Below are 25,510 nucleotides of genomic sequence, written 5' to 3'. Positions count from 1 at the left end.
GCCCATTTATTCATTTGAATTGGGTAACTATCATTATATGCACCATACAGGAATGTCAATTTTTTAAAAAGCAAAACATTGAATATTTTCAAAGATACTATGGTCTTAGTTAAATCTTTGATTCAGAAGGCACTTCAGTAACTTTCAGTGAAAGTTATTAACATCATCACTATACAGTACTGAAGAAATACTTGTACCGTATGCAAATGATTTCCAGTACCATGCAAGAAAACCTTTAGTTTTCTTCTTCTATACATTTAAAATAAAATGAGCACTAGTGCGATTTTTACAAATATTGTTTATTTTAATGAGGCTGGTACAGACAGTGTCCATTTAAAACCCATGTCCCAGGCCAAAAAGTACAAATAAAATCAAAAGGAGCAGTGTTCTGTTGTATACACTTCTTCATGAACAACTTTATTAACTTCTAATGAAAATTAGAACTTTTCTGGGTTCTTCTGACAAGATTTTTTTTTAATCTTAAAACACTTTCTCTTCAGTGAAGCCATCTTTGGAGTTAAGCATCACTCTTACCATGTCTGCCAGCTTGATTCCAATCCTGATATCTTCCTCTTCTTTTGGTCCAAACCCTCAGACTTTAAAAAGTAGCTTCAAGTTAAGGAAAGGTCATTTTCCCCACAGTTCAGTTCTATGAAAAACTTCCATCTACCACTGAAAGTCATAGTCCAGGAGTGAAGCAATCACATGCTAGAACTTCAGGGCCAATTGGAAAGTCTTTGTGAACACTCGCATTGGTCGATGTTACCTAAAATTGCAGTCCTGAAAAGTGGCCTCTCTGTGCACATACGTCATTTTTTAAAATGAGAGGGCAATGTGAAAGGAGCTGAGGTTTGATCACCAAAAATCAGCACAATGAAAACAAATGATAATAATGAGCACTAGAATCAAATTAACAGATGTTTTAAAGAGATGGGAGTGCCAGTATTCAGTTCCATTTTGAACACCACATTACAAAAGAACTATTTTTAAAAATAAAAAAGGATTGAGGCAAAAGAAAAAGAAAATAAAAAGAATATCTAAACTGCTGAATGACCCCCCGTTTGTTCCTGATAAACTTCAATCACATCTTCTTCCTCCATTCCCAGCTGTAAGAGGAGAAAAATGTTAGTAAGAGAATATAAATTCACTATTTTAAAATTGGCTGCAATTATGTGGCCACTATTTTGAAGTGCTCTACAGTTCTTTCACCTAAAGAACCTAGAAGGGCCGGGGATATCACTTAGTGATTTACCTTCCATGTTTAGAGCTCTAGGTTCAAAACACCTTACCTCCAACACCTAAAAAGAGTAGTTATATCCTCCTCCTAGTTCGGATTATCTAGCTATTCTTTTTACTGTGTCAATTTCACTTCCCAAATGATTTACTATATAAAATTGAAGTATTAACAGGGTGTCCGTGGCTCACACCTGTAAACCTAGCTACACAAGAGGCTGAGACCCAGAGGGCTGCACTTTGAAGCTAGCTCAAACAGAAAAGGACTTTCTGTCCAAAAGACTCTCATTCCAAAAGACTCTCATTCCAAAATAACCAACAAAAACCTAGGCTGAAGGAGTGGATCAAGTGGAAGAGTGCCAGCCAAGCAAACACAAAGCTCTGAGTTCAAATCCAGTACAAGCCAAAAAGAAAACAACCTGCAATCCTAGCTACTCAGGAGGCAGACAGTTTGAAGCCAGCCCTAGGCAGGGCAGGAAAGTCCACAAGACTCTTGTCTCCAATAAACTACTCAGAAAAAGCTGGAAGTGGTACTGTAACTCAAGGGGCAGAGCACTAGCCTTAAGCACAGAGAGGCTCAGGAACTCAGGCCCTGAGTTCAAGTCCCAAGACTGGCAGAACCAACTAGATAGGCTAGACTAGACAGACAGTACCTACCTAGCAAGTACAAGGCCCTGCATTCAAACCCTAGCATACTCCCAAAAACATATGTGCATTTATGCATTCATGTACATACACACTTTGTTTTGTTATGTTGGAAGAAAAAAACAGGACTTTATGAATGCTAAGCACATGCTCTACCACTGAGCTACAACCCCAACACCTTTGTTTCTTTTAATTCAGCTGGGCACTGGTGGCTCACCCCTGTCTAGCTGCTCAGGAGGCTGAGAACTGAAGATCATGGTTCAAAGCCAACCCAGGAAGGAAAGTCTGAGAGACTCATCTCCAATTAACCACCAGAAAACTGGAAGTGGCACTGTAGCTCAAGTAGTAGAGTGCTAGCCTTGATCAAAGGAGCTCAGGAACAGCATCTGGGCTACGAACTCAAGCTCCACACTGACAAAAAGGAAAAACAATATTCAAGAGGATACTCACTTCTTTTGGAGTATGATTATCAGCAATTCTCTGACCTTCAAAGAGAAACCTGAGTGAATTCATTGGAACTCCCTAAAAATAAACAAATAGCAAATCTTAAATTTATACAGTGCAACCAAGAGAGCTTAATATTAAAAAACTAATCCAGGTGCCATTGGCTTATACTTATAATCCCATCTACTCAGAAGACTAAGATTTAAGGATCACAGAAGCTAGCCTGGGCAGAAAAATCCTAGAGACTCATATCTCCAATTAAAGATCCAAAAGCCATGGGCTGGGAAGGTGGCTCAGTGGTAGAGCACTTGCCTTGCATGCATGAGGCCCTGGGTTCGATTCCTCAGCACCACATAAGCAAAAAGAAAAAAAAGCCAGAAGTGGCGCTATGGCTCAAGTGGTAGCGCTAGCCTTGAGCTGAAGAGCTGAGGGACAGCGCCCAGGCCCAGAGTTCAGGCTCCACGACCAGACCCCCCCCCCAAAAAAAAATTAAAAAATAAATAAATAAATAAGGGCCAGGCACCGGTGGCTCATGCCTGTAATCCTAGCTACTCAGGAGGCTGAGATCTGAGGATTGCGGTTCAAAGCCAGCCCGGGCAGGAAAGACTGTGAGACTCCTATCTCTAATAAACCACCAGAAAACCAGAAGTGGTGCTGTAGCTTAAGTGGTAGAGCGCTCGCCTTGAGCTGAAGAGCTGAGGGACAGTGCCCAGGCCCAGAGTTCAAGCCCCACGACCGACCAAAAAATAAATAAATAATAAGGATCCAAAAGCCATAAGTGGCTTTCTTTTTTTTATTTCCTTTTTTTTTTTTTTTTTGTCATTTGTGGTGCTTGAACTCTGGGCTTGGGCACTGTCCCTCAGCTCTTCAGCTCAAGGCTAGCGCTATACCACCCACTTGTTGCTCCTTTTTTAAATGCCAGCACCAGGCTTGAACCCAGAGCCTTTTACTCTTGCTCTGCTTTCTGCCTCACAATAGTAGCTCTACTACTTCAACCGCACCCCCAATTCTGCTTTTTGCTGGTTAACTGGAGATAAAAGAGTCTTGAGGATTTGTCCGGTCAGGCTGGCTTTGAACCACTATCCTCAGACCTCAGCTTCTTGAGTAACTACGATTATAAACATGCACCACTGGTACAATGTAAAATTCATTGTATTTTCTAAATTCAATTTTAATACAGACTGATTAAACTTATTTCTTGATGATTGATTTAGATCATTTCACTTTAGAATATATCTTATTTCTTACATATGTTAATTCTAATTATACTTATTAAAAATGTATTTTTATTAACAATGATAAGTAACATTTATAATAAGTAACTTTTTTTGTTTTTGATCCAGTCCTGAAACTTGAACACAGGACCCTGTCCCTGAGTTTTTTTGCTCAAGTCTGGCAGTCTACCACTTGAGCCACAGTCACTTCCAGCTTTTTTGGTGATTAACTGGAATTCATGACTTTCCTGCCTAGGGTGGCTTCAAACTATGATCCTAGAATCTCAGCCTCCTAAGTAACACCATGTTAAGGCTTTAAATTGGCTATCTCATTTCACTTTCAAGAGGTGATAGATTATTACAGTGTTTTCATTCTACTAATGAGGGGAAAAAAGCATAAAGGCTAAGTAACTTGTCCAGGTTACATAGCCATGCAGCAGTGGAACCCAAATGTAAATCAAAGGCTAGAATGTGAAGATTTAGTATTAAATATGTCTACATAGCTTTTTTTTTTTTTTTTTTTTTTTCCTGGTCGTGGGGCTTGAAGTCTGGGCCTGGGCGCTGTCCTTGTGCTCTTCAGCTCAAGGTGAGCACTCTACCCCTTGAGCCACAACACTTCCGGTTTTCTAGAGGTTTATTGGAGGTAAGAGTCTCACGACCTTTCCTGCCCGGGCTGGCTTTGAACCGAGATGCTCAGATCTCAGCCTCCTGAGTAGCTAAGATTACAGGCGTGAGCCACCGGCGCCTAGTTTATATAGATTTTTTTTATTTTTATTTTTTTTTGTTGGTCATGGGGCTTGAACTCTGGGCTTGGGTGCTGTCCCTCAGCTCTTCAGCTCAAGGCTAGCACTCTACCGCTTGAGCCACAGCACCACTTCCGGTTTTCTAGTGGTTTATTGGAGATAAGAGTCTCACAGAATTTCCTGCCCAGGCTGGCTTCAAACCCCAATCCTCAGATGTCAGCCTCCTGAGTAGCTAGGATTACAGATATGAACCACCAGTGCTCTACTAGGAAGTTTCATAATAAACACCAATTCTACTTGCCTTTATTGTTACATACACTTGAAAGCCATCAAGATAGAAACATTCAGCCAGGTGGCTCACACCTATAATCCTAGCTACTCAGGAGGCTGAGATCTGAGGATCCCGGTTCAAAGCCAACTCGGGCAGGAAAGACCAAGAGACTCCTATCTCCAATAAATCACCAGAAAACCGGAAGTGGCGCTGTAGCTCAAGTGGTAGAGCGCTCGCCTTGAGCTGAAGAGCTGAAGGACAGCACCCAGGTTCAAGCCCCATCACACACACACACACACACACACACACACACACACACACACACACACACACACACACACACACACACACACACACACACACACACACACACACACACACACACACACACACACACACACACACACACACACGACCGACGACCAACAAAAAAATAAATAAAATAAGAAACATTCATTTGAAAAGTCTTTATAATTGAGTTACTATTTTTATGTGTGATGTCTTGGAGCTTGAACTTAAGGCCTAGGTGCTGAGTTTCTATGCTTAGGGCTAGCCCTCTACCACTTAAGCCACAGCTCCACTTCCAGATTTTTGGTGGTTAATTGGAGATAAAAGCTTCATGGAGCTAAGTGCTGGTCACTCACACCTGTAATCCTAGCTAATTAGGAGGCTGAGATCTGAGGATTGAAGTTTGAAGCCAGCCCAAAGAGCAAAGTCCTCTTTAGACTCTTATCTTCAATTAACCACCAGAAAACCAGAAGTGGCACTGGGCTTAGCTAAGGGACAGTGCCCAGGCCCTTAATTCAAGCCCCCTGACCACCACCACCAACAAACAACAAAAAGACTTTCCTGCCTGGGCTAGCTGTGAACCACAATCCATAGATCTCAGTCTACTAAGTAGCTAGGATTACAAACATGAGCCACAAGCAAATAACTGAGTTACTTTTCCTTACTAGTTCAAACTTTGAAACTAGTCAAACAAGCAAATTGGCAATTAAAGATATGATAAGCCAGGTGCTGGTGGCTCAGGCCTGTAATCCTAGCTACTCAGGAGGCTGAGATTTGAGGATCACGGTTCAAGGCCAGAGCAGGTAGGAAAGTCCATGAGACTCTTATCTCCAATTAACCACCAGAAAACCAGAAGTGGCACTGTAGCTCAAGTGGTAGAGTGCTGGCCTTGAGCTGAAGAGTTCAGGGACAGCACCCAGGCCCAGAGTTAAGACCCATGACCATGACCACCACCACCACCACCAACAACAACAACAACAAGAGGGTATGATAAATGATAAAATGAGGGTGATTTCCTCTAGCTCCCAATGGCAAAAATAATTAACTAAGATCATTTTCTTTTTGACTACCCTCAATTAAAAAAATGAAAAAGCAGGGCTGGGAAGGTAGCTCAGTGGTAGAGCACTTGCCTTGCATGTATGAGGCCTTGGGTTCAATTCCTCAGCACCACATAAGCAAAAAAAAAAAAAAAAAAAAAGAGCCAGAAGTGGTGCTGTGGCTCAAGTGGTAGAGTGCTAGCCTTGAGCTGAAGAGCTGAGGGACAGCGCCCAGGCCCAGAGTTCAAGCCCCACGACCGACAAAAAAAAAAAAAAAAAAGAAAAAGAAAAGAAAAAGCATGGTATTTAACATTAAATATACAAACCTGTCTTTGACAGTATGATTCTTTGAGTTTCTTGAGATGTGTTGTCATTTTCACTTTGAAGTGAATCTCACTGCTATCCTAAGGAGATAAAAGAAGAAATAGTATTTCTCTTTGTATAAATTAACTTGTGTAAAGAAAATTAATTATACATATCATTACATATATGCTATAGAAACATTAACCATGTCATCTATATTTTTCCACCAAAATATTCCTTTTATCATTAACAATTCATCAAAACACTAATTATCCTCAAAGCTGCTTTATATCTACCTTTTATAAGTTTAATAAAACAAAGAATCTTTCTTAGAAGTTAAATTTATCAGTGTAAGCTGGGCACTGGAGACTCATTCCTATAATTCCGGCTACTCAGGAGACCACAGTTTGAAGCCAGCCAGCCCAGGCAGGAAAATCTCTAAGACTATCTCCAATTAACCACTAAAAAGTTGGAAGTTCAGCTATGGTTCAAGTGGTAAAGTACCAGCCTTGAACAAAAAAGCTCAGGCACAGCACCCAGACTTTGAGTTCAAATCCCAGGACCAGCATACAACAAAAACCTTACCAGTATAAGTTTGTATATTAAAGAATGCATTTCTTCAAAATAAACCTCTAACAGCAACAAAACAAATGCCCTGTCACCCCCATCAAAAAGGCACAGAAAATGGCATATACCATATCCAAAGGAATACCATATCCAAAGGAATTAATACGATTCAGACTCCAGTCTAGAGAACGAGATGCCAGAAGCGAAAAGGATTGGAGAAAAGTGATTTATAAGAACAGAGTTCTAGTTGGAAAAATTAAGGTAATCTAAAGCAAAGTAACAAAACTAAGTCTCCCCTTCCTTCAACAGATTCATTATGGTAAAGATGCATTTTTAAAAAATAATTTGTCTTATTATTGTTCCTATATGTTTACACCCTAGAGAAAAAGAAAGAAGGGAGGAAGGGAAGGAAAGAAGGAAGGAGGGAAGGAGGGAAGGAGGGAAGGAGGGAAGGAAGGAAGGAAGGAAGGAAGGAAGGAAGGAAGGAAGGAAGGAAGGAAGGAAAAGAAAAGGGAGGGAGGGAGGGAAGGAGGGAGGGGAAACTCACCTGCCCAATGACTTTGAGTTTAATGTATTCTCCCTCCTTCTTATCCCCCAAGTCCTCAGTTGAAGGTTTTGCCTCCTGAAAGAAATTTCAAGATAAGCAAAAGTCCTAAGTCAATTACTTTCCCAAATCCAGACTCACTAGAAATCAAGAAAAGTTTTTATCATCACATTGAAAAATAATGGTCTAAAATGTTACAATGAATCAATGTCATCCAAAGGATCTGTTAAAAACAAACAGTTGACCAGGAGTTGGTAGCTCAGCCTTGTAATCCTAGCTACTCAGGAGGCAGAGATCTGAGGATTGCAGTTTAAATCCAGCAGGAAAATCCATGAGATTTTTATCTTCAATTACACACACACACACACACACACACACACACACACACACACACACACACACACACACACACGCGCGCGCGCGCGCACGCACACGCACACGCACACACAGGGAGAGCTGTAGTTCAAAGTGGTAGAGAACTAGCTTTGAGTGAAAAAAAGCTCAGGGAAAGTACCCTGTTGAAGCCCCACAACCAACAACAACAACAAAAAAATGAAGTTAACAGAAAAAATGAAAACATTTTTAGTAAAAGAATAAACTGGTAGGGGGAGGGGGAAGGCTGGGAAGGGATGTGAAGGGTAAACAAAGGAGGAGGATGCAATGCTTGGTAAGAAATGTACGCATTATCCTGCCCATGTAATTGTAACTCCTCTGTACAGTATGTTCACAAATTAAATTAAATTAAATTAAAAAAAAAAAGAAGAACCTGGTAAATTTATCACATGTGATGAAACGTATAACACATGCGATATAACAGTTTAGACATCAAATTTAATATTTAATAACCACTTATAATTTCAAAAAATCCATTCCCACGAAGAACCAAACTATATTTTACAAGAAAGTAGAACCACTACTTTATAGTAACTTAAAACATTCAGAAATTAACAGAACACATTAACCAAACATAGCTTTTTACCTGAAGGATATAACCTAGAATCCAAGAAAATGCTTAATAGAACTGACTTTGTTAGTATGAATCCTTGCCTATTTTTAATTAATTTTAACATTTCCTCAGTATTAATGACAGCAGGCAAAATTAACCTCCTTTACTAAGACTTTTCTTTTAGTCAGTGGTAGGACTTGAACTAAGGGCCTAGGCACTGTCCCTGAGCTCTTTTGCACTCTACTACTTTGAGCCACACTACCGCTTTTTTTGGGGGGGTGGGGGGTGGAGGGGTGGTCGTTAATTGGAGATCAGGGTGTCATAGAGTTTTCAGCCTGGATTAGCCTTGAACCATGATCCTCAGATCTCAGCTTCCTGGGTAGCTAGGACTGCAGTCTTGAGCAACTAGCACCTGGCTTTTTTGTCAGTCTTTGGGCTTGAACTCAATGTTGCCACCACCATATGCCCCTTAACCAGCAGCAACTGGGAACAAAACAATAATGGACACCAGATGGTAGAACTGAGGTTTGGGATAGCAGGGGACCTACAGCCTTCCACCAGCTTCAGATTCCAAGGTTTCAGTCACCAAGGATTTTATTGCTCTTGTGCAAGGGAAGTAAAATATAAGCTTCGACCTGTGACAGTATTTGTATATAAGTAGTAGATGACCTTTTTCTGGGAAGGAGAGCTTACAATTTGCATAAACCTAAGTCTACCCCCAGTCTCCCACACAGTTTAGGATGGAGTTAGCCCACTCTCTGGATAGAAATCCAAATTCCCATTAAGCCAGGACTGATTGACCTCTCCAAGGATTCTCGGCAGTTCTGAGAGTGTGTTGAGAGAAGGCATTCCACACTCCCAATCCTTTCCCAGTCTTACAGCTTGGATTTTCAGGCTCTCACAACTCAAGGCCCGGCGCTGTCCCTGAGTTTTTTTGCTCAAAGCCAGCACTTGGGGCCACAGTGCCATTTCTGGTTTCCTAGTGGTTTACTGGAGGTGGTAATCTCAAGGACTTTCCTGCCACAGCTGGCTCTGAATTCTGTCCTCATATCTCAGCCTGGAATAGCTAGGATTATAGATATGAGCAACTGGACTACCACTTTTTTTGAAAGTGCGGGGGGGGCGGGGGGAAGGCCCCACAAGCTGTAACCCTGGGCCTGGACACTGTCCTTGAGCTGCTTTTTGTTCAAGGCTAGCACTCTACCACTTGAGCCAGGGCACTACTTCTGGCTTTTTCTGTTTATGTGGTACTGAGGAATCAAACCCAGGGCTTCATGCATGCGAGGCAAGCACTCAGCACTAAGCCACATTCCCAACCACCAGTTTATTTTTGTAGGTTGTGGGGCTTGAACTCTGGGCCTTGGGATGTCTGTCCCTCATTTCTTCAGCTCAAGGTTAGTGCTCTATCACTTGAGCCACAGTGCTACTTGCAGTTTTCTAGTGGTTTACTGGAGTTATGAGTCTTCCTGACTTTGCTTTCCAGGCTGGCTTTGAACCACGATCCTCAGATCTCAGCCTCCTAGGTAGCTAGGATTACAGGCCTGAGTCAATGGCACATGGCTCACCACTTTTTTTTTTTTGGTCAGTCGTGGGCCTTGAACTCTGGGCCTGAGCACTGTCCCTCAGCTCTTCAACTCAAGGCTAGGGCTCTACTACTTGAGCTACAATGCCACTTCCGGTTTTCTGGTCCTTTATTGGAGATAAAGAGTTTCACGGACTTTCCTGCCCGGGCTGGCTTTGAACTGCAATCCTCAGATCTCAGCCTCCTGAGTAGCTAGGATTACAGGCGTGAACCACAGGCTCCCGGCTTACCACTAACTTTTAACACAAGGATTCTGTTTAACTGACCTCCTTCCCCTCTGGTGATACTGGAACATGAAATCAAGACCTTGTACTTGCCAGGGTGGCAAGCTACCATTTGAATCAAGCCTCTGCCCTGAGTTCTGCTGATTATTTGGCAATAAAGTTTAGAGATGCTTGACTGAATTGGACTCAGCTTCTCCTGAAATTATTTCAAGGAAATCTATTTCATTCATCTACCAATTTGCATCAAAAGTTCCATCAACTGATAAGCTGAAATACAGTATTTAAAAAAAATCAGGGGCTGGGAAGGTGGTTCAGCGGTAGAGTGCATACCTTGCAAGCATGAGGCCCTGGGTTCGATTCCTCAGCACCACATAAACAGAAAAAGCCGTCAGTGGCGCTGTGGCTCCAGTGGTAGAGCGCTAGCCTTGAGCTGAAGAGCTGAGGGACAGCGCCCAGACCCAGAGTTCAGACCCCATGACTGGCAAAAAATAAAATAAAATAATAAAATAATAAAAAAATAAAAAATAAATCAGATACTGGTGGCTCTCATCTATAATCCTAACTACTCAGGAGGCTGAGATGTGATGATCACAGTTCAAAGCCAGCCCAGGAAGGAAACTCCATTGAGACTCTTCTCTCCATTAAATTACTCAAAAGAAAGCCAGACGCTGGTGGCTCATGCCTGTAATCCTAGCTACTCAGGAGACTGAGATCTGTAGCGCAGTTCAAAGTCAGCCTGAGCAGGAAAGACCATGAGACTCATCTCCAATAAGCCACCAAAAAACCAGAAGTGGTGCTGTGGCTCAAGCAGTAGAGCGTTCACCTTGAGCTGAAGAGATGAGGGACAGCGCCCAGGCCCAGAGTTCAAGCCCCCCCAACTGACCAAAATTTATATTCATATATATATATATATATATATATATATACACATATATATATATATATAAAGCCAGAAGTAGTGCTATGGTTCAAGTAGTAGCATATTGAGAAAAAGAAGCTCAAGGACAGCACCCAGGCCCAGAGTTCAAGCCCCAGGCCCAGAGGAAAAAAAAAAAAAAACTCAGAATGGTCTTTAATCTTCTGCTTTTTACTGTACCTCTCAGATGATTTACAGGTACCTCTCAAATATTAATTACAACCATTCTCTCCAACCTGACATCTCTACTGTTTCACACTCACACAAGTGCCAGGGTTAGGGCTGGGAATATGACTTAGTGGTAGAATGCTTGCCTAGTATGCATGAAGCCCTGGATTCGATTCCTCAGTATCATGTAAAAAGACAAAACAGGAAGTGGCACTGTGGCTCAAGTGGTAGAGTGCTAGCCTTGAGCAAAAGAAGCTAAGGGACAGGGCCCAAGTCCTGAGTTCAAGCCCCAGGACTGGCAACACACACACACACGCACACACGCACGCACGCACGCACGCACGCAACGCAACGCAGGCAAGCAGGCAAGCAGGCAAGCAGGCAAGCAGGCAAGCAGGCAAGCAGGCAAGCAGGCACGCCAGGGTTAATGTCCTTTGGGTATCTTAATGTGGAAATGTCCAAAACTAAACGCAATACCTCTAACTCTTCTATTAGTCTTAACACTTCTTTCTAAAAACCAAAATTAAAACAAACTACAGAACTTGGACTGTAGCTCAATGCATAGAATGTTTACTATGTTAAAACATTTGCTGTCTTAAACTTCTTAATCATTCAAACAACTCCTAGTGGCACTCATGCTCATCCCATTCTTTCTATTCACATTGCCTTAATTCAGGCACTGCAACAGCTTTTTGTAGTTGGTGGTCGTAGGCCTTGAACTCTGGACCTGGGCACTGTCCCTCAGCTCTTCAGCTCCAGGTGCTCTACCACTTGAGCCACAGCACCACTTCCGGTTTTCTGGTGGTTTACTGGAGATAAGAATCTCATTGACTTTCCTGCTTGGGCTAGCTTTGAACCATGATCCTCAGATCTCAGCCTCCAGAGTAGATAGGATTACAGGGGTGAGCCACCAGGTCCAGCTACTTCAACAGTTTTAGTCTAGCTCCCTCAATTAATTCTCCAAACTGCTATCAGTTCCACGTCTCTGGAATGCAATCTGATCTGCTTAAAATCTTCAGGATTATATTCAAACTCCTTTGCTGAAATAGACTGATCTTTCGGGTGATGATTCTTGCCTGTAATCCATCTTTAATCTCCTAATCTCTGTCTGCAAAGTATTCTATCTTCCAGTCATAATGAACTATTTATAGTTCCTTGAATACCCATCCTCTATCTCAATTATCTCTGCTTTCCTAACCTATTCCCTCTCAGTACCATTCAGACATAACTTCCTATAAAAAGATATCAGCCAATATTAGGTAATTAAATGTTAAATAAATTAAACTGACAGCAGTTTTCCCAGTATAAAACCACAAAATCTTACTCATGCTTCATGCTTGTACAAAATAGCCAGTTCAAGCAAAGATCTTGTGACTATCGTACACAATAGTCAATTCAAGCAAATATCTTTTCAGTATTTTATATTCATGTTTGGTAGCAAGAGATAATTCACTTCAATTTCATAAAAACATGTCACCCCTGGGATTTGAAATTTCCAAAGATAAGCTAATATCTGACTAGCCTCTCCATTTTGATGAACTCTTCACAACTCTAAACCTCTATAGTAGCAGGTATCTATACTACTTAATAGACTTATGCTTGCTTAGTACAGTACCTAGTTTATCATGTCTTTTTTTGACAATAACCAGGAGAATGAGAAAATTCTGGCCAAAAAAGGCTAGCTTGACCCTGCGCTGGTGGCTCATGCCTGTAATCCTAGCTACACAGGAGGCTGAGATCTGAGGATCACAGTTCAAAGCCAGCCCAGGCAAGAAAGTTAGTAAGACTCTTATCTCCAATAAAACACTCAGAAGGTGGGGCTGGGAAGGTGGCTCAGTGGTAGAGCATTTGCCTTGCATGCCAGAGGCCCTGGGTTCAATTCCCCAGCACCACATAAGCAAAAAGAAAAAAAGCCAGAAGTAGCGCTGTGGCTCAAGTGGTAGAGAGCTAGCCTTGAGCTGAAAAGCTGAGGGACAGTGCCCATGCCCAGAGTTCAGGCCCCACAACCGGACCCTCCCCCCCCCAAAAAAAAACCACTCAGAAAACCGGAAGTGGTGCTTTGGCTGCTCAAGGGGTAGAGCTCTTGCCTTGAGCTGCATTGCTGAGGGACAGTGCCCAGGCCCAGAGTTCAAGCCCCAGGACCAATCCCCTCACCGCCCCCCACTCCCAAAAAAGGCTAGCTTGTCTCTAGTGATCTCAATTACTTTTTGGCTTTTTTTTCTTTCTTCTGTTAAAAAAAAAAAATGTACCCGGCACAGAATGATATGGTACGCTGGTTACAAAACAGTGAAAGTGGGGCTGGGAAGTTGGCTCAGTGGTAGAGCGCTTGCCTTGCATGCCTCAGGCCCTGGGTTCGATTCCTCAGCACCACATAAGCAAAAACAAAAAAGCCAGAAGTGGTGCTGTGGCTCAAGTGGTAGAGTGCTAGCCTTGAGCTGAAGAGCTGAGGGACAGCACTCAGGCCCAGAGTTCAGGCCCCACAACTGGACCCAAAAAAAAAAAAAAAAAAAAAAAACAGTGAAAGTATTCAGTTCTGGATCTGGGATAGTACATCACCAAAGAAAAGGGAAATCCAAAGATGGCTCCTTTATTTAGCTGGAGAGAAGAGCAGATGAAACTGATGATGGAAATAAGTATACAAGATAAAAGACTGAAAACTTTAAAATTTCAGGACTAGATCAATGAGAAACTGAACTCTGGTCATTAAAATAAAGAATTCACTAGGTACTTTCCACTATCTTTTTTTTTTTTTTTTTTTTGGTCGTTCCTGGGGCTTGAACTCTGGGCCTGGGCACTGTCCCTCAGTTCTTCAGGCTAGAGCTAGAGCTCTACCACTTGAGCCACAGTGCCACTTCCAGTTTTCTGGTGGTTTATTGGAGATAAAAGAGTTTCATGAGGGGCTGGGAAGGTGGCTCAGTGGTAGAGTGTTTGCCTTGCATGCTCAAGGCCCTGGGTTCAATTCCTCAGCACCACATAAGCAAAAAGAAAAAAGCCGGAAGTGGTGCTGTGGCTCAAGCGGTAGAGCGCTAGCCTTGAGCTGAAGAGCTGAGGGACAGCACCCAGGCCCAGAGTTCAGGCCCCATGACCGGACCCCCCCCCCAAAAAAAAAAAAAAAAAAAAAGAGTTTCATGAGCTTTTCCTGCCTGGGCTAGCTTGAATCTCAATCCTCAAATCTCAGCCTCCTGAGTAGCTATGATTACAGGCCTGAGCTATCAGCACCTCCACTATCAACCTATAGAAGAAACAACTTAGAAATAGATGGCTGGGGCTGAGAATGTGGCTTAGTGGTAGAATGCTTGCCTACCATACATGAAGCCCTGAGTTCAATTCCTCAGTACAACATTAACAGAAAAAGCCAGAAGTGAAGCTGTTGCTCAAGTGGTAGAGTGCTAGCCTTGAGCACTCACGGACAGATGCCAGCCCCCAAGTTCAAGCTCTAGGACTGGCAAAAATAAACCAAATAAAATAAGGTTCCTGGGTTAAGAAAGAATTTGAGGGCTGGAAAGGTGGCTCAGTGGTAGAGTGCTTGCCTTGCATGCATGAGGCCCTGGGTTTGATTCCTCGGCACCACATATGCAAAAAGAGAAAAGCCAGAAGTGGCGCTGTGGCACAAAGTGGTAGAGCGCTAGCCCTGAGCTAAAGAGCTGAGGGACAGTGCCCAGGCCCAGAGTTCAGGCACCACGACCAGAACCAAAAAAAAAAAAAAAAAAAAAAAAGCCGGGCACCGGTGGCTCACGCCTGTAATCCTAGCTACTCAGGAGGCTGAGATCTGAGGATCTCGGTTCAAAGCCAGCCTGGGCAGGAGAGACCGTGAGACTCCAACTCCAATAAACCACCAGAAAACCGGAAGTGGCGCTGTAGCTCAAGTGGTAGAGTGCTCACCTTGAGCTGAAGAGCTGAGGGACAGCGCCCAGGCCCAGAGTTCAAGCCCCACGACCGACAAAAAAAAAAAAGAATTTGACTGAAAAGATAAAGAAAACAGTTCTCTTTTACAAACTTACTAAGCTCATAAAATTATACTGTACTATTGCAAAGTCAAAAGAACAAACAGCTTTGTAGCTGGACCCTGGTAGCCAATGCCTGTAAACACTAGCTACTTGGGAAGCTGGGAAAGGGAATGATGGTTCAAGGCCAGCCCAGACAGAAAAGTTTGAGAGATCCCTTCTCAACTCAAAATTGGATACACTTATATGTACCAGTTATCCCAGATTATATGGGAGGCTGAGATTATATGGGAGGTTGAGATTGAGAGGACTGTAACATCAGCCCAGACCAGAAAGAAAAGTTCAAGAGACTCTACCACCGTAGGAACTTGGGACACTGTGAAATGAGCCTATGATCCAGAGAAGATGAGAAGACTAAAAGTAGGCAGATCCTGGCTCAAAGATGTGTCCAGGCATGAAGCAAAACCCTACTATAAAAACAGCCAGTGAAAAACAGCTGAAAGCATGGCTCAGTGGTATTGTCTAACCTATAAGCACAAGGCCCTGAGTACCATCCACCTCTCATCCCCAGGACCGGGGGGTAGGGTGAGGAGGGAGGGGGCTTTGCAAAGATGCCCTATGACAATTATTAGTATGCTGATAATTCAATCACATGGACTGAGTATCACAGGTAATTACTCCCAATCTATTCCCTTCCAGGTACACAGGATTGTTCCTTGTTACTGAAAGAGAAGGAATTCTGGGGAAACCTCAAACAAATCAAAAGTATTCATATACTCATATTCAATGTTATATTTTATATCTGTACTGGGGCTTAAACTCAGGTCCTCTTCTCCCTCAGCTTTGTCACTCATGGCTAGTACTCTACCACTTGAGCCATACCCCTACTCAGGCTTTTTGCTGGTTATTTGGAGAAAAAAAGAAACAGGATTTGTCTGCCCAGGCTGGCTGAGAACCAGTATTCTCAATTTTTAGATTCCTGAGCAGCTAGGATTATAGGCCTGAGCCACAAGCATCTGATAGTATTTTTTTTTTTTTTGCCAGTTGGAGGCCTTGAACTCAGCCAGGGCCCTTCCCTGAGCTTTTTTGTGCTCAAGGGTAGCCCTCTACCAATTGAGCCACACAGCTCCAGTTTCAGTTGTCTGAATGGTTAACTGGAGGTAAAAAGTCTCATGAGAACTTTTCTGCCAGGGCCAGCTTCGAACCTCAATCCTCAGATTTCAGCCTCCTGAGTAGTTAGCATTACAGGCCACTGTAATGAGCCACTGGTGCCCAGCTGATAATTTCCTATTTTAAAAATGTGTTAACCAATAATATTGTTTTTGGTTTTTGTAGATCTTGGGGCTTGAACTCTGGGCCTGAGAGCTGTCCCTCAGCTCTCCAGCTCAAGGCAAGCACTTTACCACTTAAGCCACAGCGCCACTTCCAGTTTTCTGGTGGTTTATTGGAGATAAAGAGTTTCACAGACTTTCCTGCTAGGGCTGGCTTTGAACCGAGATCTTCCAATCTCAGCCTCCAGAGTGCTAAGATTGTAGGAGTGAGCCACCAGCCCCTGGCTCCAACAATATTGGTATGCTAAAGGAAAAAATTCTTCTCCTTGAGATATGCACTTAAAGATTTATAAATGATACAAAGTCTCAAAATGACTTCAAAATGCAAAAGTAGCAGTACTGCATCCATGAGAGAAGACTAAAAGGTATCTCTTAAAGATGAAGGGGAAGGAAAAAAAAAAAAGATGAAGAAAGAAATATGGAAGGGGCTGGGAAACTGGCTCAGTGGTAGAGCGCTTGCCTTGCATGCCTGAGGCACCACATAAACAAAAAGAAAAAAGCCGGAAGTGACGCTGTGGCACAAGTGGTAGAGTGCTAGCCTTGAGCTGAAGAGCTGAGGGACAGCGCCCAGGCCTAGAGTTCAGGCCCCATGACCGGGGCCCAAACAAAGAAAAGAAATATGGAAGGCATTGTGAGGCTACATTATCCCTGAGTTAATAATGATGTCTAGACTTGTTTCAGGAGAAAAATTAACAGCAAGCTGGGCACAGAAAATAAAAATCTTAGAAAACTACTGTGATATCCTTCAAAAGCTGAATAGAAATTCATTCCACAAAATGAAATAATATATACTAATGAGATTCCACAACACACAACTACTACACAGGTTAGTAAATAAACCACCAGACAACATTGAGCAAAAGAAGCCAGAACCTGCCGGGCGCTGGTGGCTCACGCCTGTAATCCTAGCTACTCAGGAGGCTAAGATCTGAGGATCACGGTTCAAAGCCAGCCAGGGCAGGAGAGACCATGAGACTCCAATCTCCAATAAACCACCAGAAAACCAGAAGTGGCGCTGTAGCTCAAGTGGTAGAGCGCTTGCCTTGAGCTGAAGAGCTGAGGGACAGCGCCTAGGCCCAGAGTTCAAGCCCCATGGCCGACAAAAAAAAAAAAAAGAAGCCAGAACCTGCCAGGTGCTGCTGGCTCACCCCTGAAATACTTAGCTACTCAGGAAGCTGAGATTTGAGAATCACAGTTTGAAGCCAACCAGAAAGAGGTCTGTGAGATCCTTATCTGCAATTAACCACTCGAACATCCCCAGTGCAGCTGTGCCTCAAAGTGGAGAACTAGCCTTAAGCATAAGAACTCAGGGACAGCACCCAGCCCAGGCCCTGACTTCAAGCCTTATGATCAACCAGGAAAAAAGTCAGAAACACACTTGTAGGAGCCCTTATAAAATATTACAGTGGCTAGCTCCCAAGACTCCCAGCTACTCAGGAGGCTGAGATCTGAAGAACTCAGTTCAAAGCCAGCAGGAAGAGGAAAGTCCGTAAGACTGATCCCCAATGAGCCAACAGAGAACTCGAAGTAGCACTGTGGCCAAGTGGGAGAGTGCTTGTCAAGCTGAAGAGTCAGGGACAGCGCCCAGACCCACAGTTCAAACCCCACATTCTACAAAATAAAAATAAAAATTCAGGCTGGGAAGGTGGCTCAGTGGTAGAGTGCTTGCCTAGCATGCATAAGGTGCTGGGTTCGATTCCTCAACACCATGTAAGCAGAAAAAGCCAGAAGTGGTATTGTGGCTCAAGTGGTAGAGCACTAGCCTTGAGCTGAAGAGCTGAGGGACAGCGCCCAGGCCCAGAGTTCAGGCCCCACCACTGACAAAAATAAATAAATAATCAGTGAATTAAAACAGAAAAAAATTAATTTCTATTTTTTTCCCTCCTTTTGGGGAGTGGAATAGCAATGAGATAGGGTTTCCCTATGTAGCCCAATCTGCTTTCCACCACACCCAACGACAGTTTATCTGGGTGTGCCCAGTGTTCAACTTGTGAAAATTTCATCAATCTTTAATGTACACTTTTTAATATATATTAAATACTGGTAGAACCTTTTAAATAACTGGTCTAAGGTATTTAGAACAATGAGCTCAGAGCAACAGAACTCCACCCTTCCTTCCTTTAGATCTTCCCCTCAAGGTCTTCTTTGACTCAGAAAAGGTAATAGAAAGTATAAATAAGGGGGAAGATTTTTTGAAAAAGCAACTTTAAAAAAACATGGCCATCCAAGCACTGGTGTCTCATGCCTGTAATACTAGCTACTCAGGAAGCTAGTGAGGACCGAAGTTCGAAGCCACCCGGGAAAGGATATCTATAAGACTCTTTTATCTTCAATTAACTACCAGAGGGCTGGGAAGGTGGCTCAGTGGTAGAGCGCTTGCATTGCATGCTTGAGGCCTGGGTTCGATTCCTCAGCACCACATAAGCAAAAAGAAAAAAGCCGGAAGTGGCGCTGTGGCTCAAGTGGTAGAGCACTAGCCTTGAGCTGAAGAGCTGAGGGACAGTGCCCAGGCCCAGAGTTCAGGACCCACGACTGGACAAAAAAAAAAAAAAAAAAAATTAACTACCAGAAAACAGAAATAGCGGGGCTATGGTTCAAAGTAGTAGAGTGCTAGCTTTAAAAAAAAAAAAAAAAATTCAGGAGCCGGGCACTGGTGGCTCAGTGGTAGAGTGCTTGCCTTGCATGCATGGGCCATGGGTTAGATTCCTCAGCACCACATTAGCAAAAAGAAAAAAAAAAGCCGGAAGCAGCTCAAGTGGTAGAGCGCTAGCCTTGAGCTGAAGAGCTGAGGGACAGCGCCCAGGCCCAGAGTTCAGGCCTCTCGACCAGACCCCTCCCCCCCCCCCAAAAAAAGAACTGTCATTTAACAGAACAATTCAATTTTAAACTGTAAAACTAAGATACTCAAGAATAGAAAGTATGTGAACTTTCTTCAAAGACTTTCTCTAAGAAAAGGAGTATCATAATTATCTATTTTTGAAAAATTATCACTTTCAGGAAACTCCAAAAGGAAATGCTAAAGATGTCTTAAGAAAAAAAATTCCCCCAGGGCTCCAGTAGCTCCTGTCAGTAATGCTAGCTAGTCTTTAACACTCTTATCTCCAAGAAATCACCAGAAAACTGGAAGTGGAGCTGTTCCTCAAAGTATTAGTGTTAGCCTTAAGCGAAAAACTTGAGGGAGGGGCTGGGAAGGTGGCTCAGTGGTAGAGCGCTTGCCTTGCATGCCTGAGGCCCTGGGTTCAATTCCTCAGCACCACATAAGCAAAAAAGAAAAAAGAGCCAGAAGTGGCGCTGTGGCTCAAGTGGTAGAGCGCTGGCCTTGAGCTGAAGAGCTGAGGGACAGCGCCCAGGCCCAGAGTTCAGGCCCCATAACAGGACCCCACCCCCCCCAAAAAAAGAAAAACTTGAGGGATAGCACCCAGGCCCTGAGTTCAAAACACATATAGGCAAAAAACAAAAAAAAGTTCCTTATGAAAATCCCTGAACAGCGGGTGCTGGTGTCTCACACCTGTAATCCTAGCTACTCAGTAGGCTGAGATCTGAGGATCACAGTTCAAAGCCAGTCCTAGCAGGAAAGTGCTTGAGACTCTTATCTCCAATAAACCACCAGAAAACCAGAGTGGTGATATGCCTCTTAGTGGTAGAAAGCAAGCTTTGAGCTGAAGAGCTGAGGGATAGCACCCAGGCCCAGAGTTCAAGCTCCACGACTACCAACAACAACAAAAAACCACGAAAATCTCTGAACATGAAATTTCCAGGTTTATTGGTTAGATCAAAAAATTGTGCAGCTGGGCTCCAGTGGCTCACACCTGTAATCCTAGCTACTCAGAAGGCTGAGATCTGAGGATCGCAGCCCAGGTAGGAAAGTCCGTGAAACTCTTTTCCCCAATAAACCACCAGAAAACCATTAGTGGTGTTGTAGCTCAAGTGGTAGTGTGCTAGCCTTGAGCTGAAGAGCTAAGGGACAGCGCTCAGGCCCAGAGTTCAAGCCCACGACCAACAAAAAAAAAATTGTGCAAAGCTGGGCTCAGGTGGCTCACACCTATAATCCTAGCTACTCAGGAAGCTGAGATCTGAGGATCATGGTTCAAAGCTAGCCCCGGCAGGAAAGTCCATGAGAAAACCAAAAGTGACACTATGACTCAAGTGCTGTCCTTGAGCTGAAGAGCTGAGGGACAGCACCCAAGCCCAGAGTTCAAGCCCTACAACCAACAAAAAGAAAAAAAAAAAGAAAAACTAAGCCTGTAAAAGAAAAACTCACACCTGTAATCCTAGCTAAGCAGTAAGCTGAGATCTGAGGATCACAATTCAAAGCCAGCCTGGGCAGGAAAGTCTGTGAAATTCTTATCTCCAATAAACTACCAGAAAACCAGAAGTGGCACTGTGGCTTAAGTGGTAGAGAGCTAGTCTTGAGCTGAAGAGCTGAGGGACAGCGCCCAGGCTGAGTTCAAGCCCCAAGACCAAAAAAAAAAAAAAGGGCTGGGAAGGTGGCTCAGTGGTAGAGCGCTTGCAAGATGCATGAGGCCCTAGGTTCGATTCCTCAGCACCACATAAGCAAAACAAAAAAAACTGGAAGTGGCGCTGTGGCTCAAGTGGTAGAGTGCTAGCCTTGAGCTGAAGAGCTGAGGGGCAGTGCCCAGGCCCAGAGTTCAGGCCCCATGACCAGACCCAAAAAAAAAAAAAAGAAAGAAAGAAAGAAAAAAAAGGGAACCTACTCCACAGTAACAAGTCCTTCCTCAATAACAAAAGTACTATCAAGGGATCTGAAAAAGAAAGATACCTGCTATTTTGAGGCAACTTTCCAATTCTAGAGCCTAAATGTTGACTTAACTCAGTGGTAGAGGGCTTTCTTAACATGTACAAGGCTGGAGGGAGGGGGTGGGCCAGGAAGAGAGGATTACCCTCAGCTGCTCCAGCCACTAGTCATTAGAACTGTAACTATTTTTAAGTTTAAAAAAAGGGTGGAAGGGGGGGACTGGGAAGTTGGCTCAGTGGTAGAGTGCTTGCCTCGCATTCATGAGGCCCTGCGTTCGATTTCTCAGCACCACATAAGCAGAAAAAAGCCAGAAGTGGCGCTGTGGCTCAAGTGGTAGAGCACTAACCTTAAGCTGAAGAGCTAAGGGCCAGCACCCAGGCCAGAGTTCAGGCCCCATGACCAACCAAAAAAAAAAATCAATCCAGATGCCAGCGCCTCACAAGTATAATCCTAGCTACTCAGGAGGCTGAGATCTGAGGATCATGATTCAAAGGCAGCCCAGGCACAAAGTTCATGAGACTTTTTTTTGGTAGGTCATGGGGCTTGAACTCTGGGCCTGGGCACTGTCCCTCAGCTCTTCAGCTCAAGGCTAGCTCTCTCTAATCTCATGCACTTTCCTGCTAGGGCTGGCTTTGAACTGTGATCCTTAGATCTTAGCCTCCTGAGTAACTAGGATTACAGGTGGGAGCCACCACCAGCCTGCCTTCAAGAGCTTCTTATCTCTAATTAACCACCAGAAAACCAGAAGTGGCCCTGTGGCTTAAGTGGTAGAGAGCTAGCCCTGAGGTGAAAAGCAGCGCCCAGGCCTAGAGTTCAAGCCCCACAACTGAACAAAAAAGAAAAAAAAGAAGCAGGATACAGGTGGCTCACCTGTAATCCTAGCTACTCAGGAGAGGCTGAGATCTGAGGATCTCAGTTCAAAGTCGGCCTGGGCAGGAAAGTCCATGAGACTCTCATCTCCAATTTACCACCAGAATATGGGAAGTGGCACTGGGGCTCAAAGTGGTGGAATGTTAGCCTTGAGCAAAAAATCTCAGGGGCAGTGTCCAGGCCCTGAGTTTAAGCCTCACAGCCAAAACAAAGAAACAACAACAAACACTGAACCTCCAACAAAAAATGGGAGTAGCCAGGCCCAGGTGGCTCACATCGGTAATCCTAGCTACTAGGGAGACTGAAATCTGGAGGATCTTGGTTCAAGGCCAGCACAAGCAAGAAAGTCTGAAAAATACCATCTCCAAAATAACCAGCAAAAAGCAGAGTGGAGGCATGGCTAAGAGGTGGAGCACTAACAAGTATGAAGCCCTGAATTCAAACCCCAATATCCCCCCCCAAAAATAGAAAAAAGAATGAGAACTAAAAAAAAAAAAAGAGAACTAAAATAATAATGTCCTAGTATTAACAGTTAGAGCCTCAAAGATATCCCTGAAAACAATGAGTCTTACATCCTTTCTTTCTTTACATCCTTAAACAATCTGACTTCAAACTGGACTAAAAATAATTCTCCGATTTAGTTTACTGTTCTTCTATCAAGCTATTGTAAACTTCAAGATGCTTTCTAGCTTTGTTCAAGCATCAAAATACAAGGCTGGTAAGACTAAGCATTTATAGCCGTTCCTTCCTCCTTGGTAACAAAGTAAACAACTGTCTAGGGAGATACTAATGCTATTCTCATACCAACTTGGGAATTAATCTACATTATTAGCAAGTAAATCCATCCAAAACTAATCGAGATTATGAGTTTTTAAAATGCATTTTGTAAGCCGGGTGCCAGTGGCTCACGCTATAATCACAGCTACTCAGGAGGCTGACATCTGAGGATCTCAGTTCAAAGCCCGTGGGGGCAGAAAAGTCCCTGAAACTCTTATCTCCAATAAACTACTCAGAAAAGCCATTAGCACAATAGCTCAAGTGGTAGAGAGCTCACCTTCAGCTAAAAAAGCACAGGGACTGGGCCCAGGCCAAGAGTTCAAGCTCCAGGATTGGTCAAAAAAGAAAAAAAAGCATTTTGTACAAATCACTTGCACTCACCAGCTGATACAAAATTGGGTTAAAAGCCAAGGGAATAAGTGTTAAATTTAAAAGTTCAAGTATTTTGTGAAGTTAAATTAAAAAGTTTTCTGAATAATTATCACTATGCAAGTAAGTCCAAAAGTACTTTAAAACACAAAGTCATCTGAACGAAGACAAGAGCAAAACCTTGAGAATTAAAAAATGAGCCACAAAACTGGTTCATTAGAACAAGGAAGAAAAACTTCAGGGGGAAAAAAATCACTCCTAATTGAATAGCAAATCTAGGCAAAATTCTTGACACATTAAAATGGAGCTCGCTGCCTCTAAACGACTGCCTCTTCAAATACCCTGTAACTACTCTATAGAGTGTTCCTACCATTTTCCTCAAAAGTACCAGGCATTTGAAAGTTACTGCTCAGATGAAATGGCTTTTGTTGCTCTCAACAGTTTGGGTCTAGCTTCCTGACTATTGAGTGCTCTTTTACAACTGGAGAGTCGATGAGCCAATCCTGAGCAAGAAGTGATAAAGTACAGAGAAGACAACGCTGCACCCCCAGATGGAAAAAAAAAAGGATACAGGAGAAAGCAGCAGGGAACTGGCCCTACCTACAATCCGTACTGAAAAAAAGCTTTTCCTAAGTTCCTAGCAACGTGAGACTAGGTCCCCCCTCGCCCCCACCCCCTTCTGCCTGGAACAAGAACCAAAAAGTGGAGTGCAGCCACTTCTAAGGGACACAGAGCCTCCCAGGCAGGGATTCTCTCCCGTTACATAACTGGGGCCTAGGCCTTGCTTCGGCAATCAGACCTCTGGAGGAGACGGCCGGGTTCCCCAGGGATTCTCTCAGGAGGCGGAAGCGGGGTTCTGCACCTGGTCCACCCGGGAGAAAAGAAGGGGGACGACGTCGAAAAGCTGCGACCAGAGGCGCCCGAGCACTGGGGATGCGCTGCGAGCCCCGAGAGGGGCGGGGCGGGGCCCGGAGCCCCGCCACGGGCCCGGGCGTCCCGGGCCCCAGCCGGCTCCCCTCCACGCCCGCCCAGCCCCCCACCAGCCGCCCCCTCCCCCATCGCGTGCTCCCCTCCCCCGCCACTCCATCTCCCCCCCCCCCCGCGCTTGGCCGAGCAGCAGGCGGGCCAGCGGCGCAAGGCCCCGACCACCGCCACCGAGAGCTCCGCGCCCAGTACCTGATCAGACATGGTGACAGCGGCTTCACCGGGAGGTCTCCGCACAGCAGCGGCCTCGGGCACACAGAACCTCGCTCCGGGGTTTACAAATCCGTCTCCTTTCCCTACAGCACAACACCGCGGCTGCAGGGACTTCCGCTTACGCCCCACGTCACTTCCGCCACGCGCACAGGGGCGGGATGTGGAAGAGAGGAAAAGGGCGGCGGGAAAGCCAGTGGGGGAGTGGCCTGGGGCGGGCGGGCACGAGAAACGGCTTTGTGGGGCCGAAGGAGGGAATTGCGGCTTGTTCCGCGCCCCGGGAACTCGCAGCCTCCGCACCTCGGACTGGACTTCCACCTCCCAGCCGAGAGAAGACCCCAGGGCCTCACGTCTGGACGTGGGCAGCCGTCGCCACGGCCTTCGGAACCTGGACGCGTCTTTGTCTCCTCCCCGCGTGCTCTCCGCTCTGCCCAAGCGTTGACAGCCTTACCCCGGAGCCCACACTTTGTTTACCCGGACTCCCGCCCCCGCCAAACACGTGACCTTGATTGACAGCAACAGCAACAGCAACCATTCGGACACAGTCTTTTCTTTTTTTTCTTTTAACGGTCGTGGGGTTTAAACTCAGGTCCTGAGTGCTGTTCCTGAGTGTTTTTGCTCAAGGTTAGCGCTGTATCACTTAACCACTGCTCTCTTTGTGGCTTCTTGGTGGTTAAATGGAGATGGACTTTCCTGCCCAGACTGACTTTGAACTGGGATCCTTAAATCCCAGCTTCTTGAGTAGAGATTACAGGCCTGAGCCACTGGGTCCGTAGCTCATTAGACACAAAGTTGACGGATAGATATAAAGTGGCTTTAGCTGTTGAATCAGTCCTATTGAGCTAAAGAGATAACTTTCTTAAAATGAACTGGCACACTTCAACTAGACTGCCAAGACAATTCAATATTGAAAGGACAGTCTTCAATAATTAGTACTGAGACTAATGGGCATCTTTATGCAAAAGAATGAATTTAGAAGCCGGGCGCTGGTGGCTCACGCCTGTAATCCTAGCTACTCAGGAGGCTGAGATCTGAGGATTGCGGTTCAAAGCCAGCCCGAGCAGGAGAGACCGTGAGACTCCTATCTCCAATAAACCACCAGAAAACCGGCGCTCGCCTTGAGCTGAAGAGCTGAGGGACAGCG

General features: G+C 44.4%; 1 protein-coding gene across 1 annotated transcript; it reads right to left on the bottom strand.

Moving 5' to 3' along the window:
* Positions 1-283: 283 nt before the first annotated feature.
* Positions 284-24,449, bottom strand: Sumo1 (small ubiquitin like modifier 1). Its single transcript, XM_070019406.1, has 5 exons — positions 24,349-24,449; positions 7,293-7,367; positions 6,202-6,279; positions 2,329-2,400; positions 284-1,106 (listed from the first exon to the last, which is right to left on the bottom strand). The coding sequence occupies exons 1-5, from the start codon at positions 24,358-24,360 to the stop codon at positions 1,038-1,040; spliced, it is 306 nt and encodes a 101-aa protein (XP_069875507.1). The 5' UTR covers positions 24,361-24,449; the 3' UTR covers positions 284-1,037.
* Between the last annotated feature and the right edge of the window lie 1,061 nt (positions 24,450-25,510).

The sequence above is a fragment of the Dipodomys merriami genome, unplaced genomic scaffold (assembly GCF_024711535.1).
Source record: "Dipodomys merriami isolate MVZ:Mamm:240054 unplaced genomic scaffold, mDipMer1.0.p SCAF_1, whole genome shotgun sequence".
Taxonomy (NCBI): Eukaryota; Metazoa; Chordata; class Mammalia; order Rodentia; family Heteromyidae; genus Dipodomys; species Dipodomys merriami.
This window is presented reverse-complemented; position numbering and strand designations above follow the sequence as displayed.

Bases quoted from the DNA above. Each gene is read 5' to 3' on its own strand.
- Sumo1 (XM_070019406.1), bottom strand. The intron at 6,280-7,292 runs GTGAGTTTCCCC...TTATCTCCTTAG, and splicing joins AACTCAAAGTCATTGGGCAG to GATAGCAGTGAGATTCACTT. The intron at 1,107-2,328 runs GTGAGTATCCTC...CTCCTCTTACAG, and splicing joins ATAATCATACTCCAAAAGAA to CTGGGAATGGAGGAAGAAGA.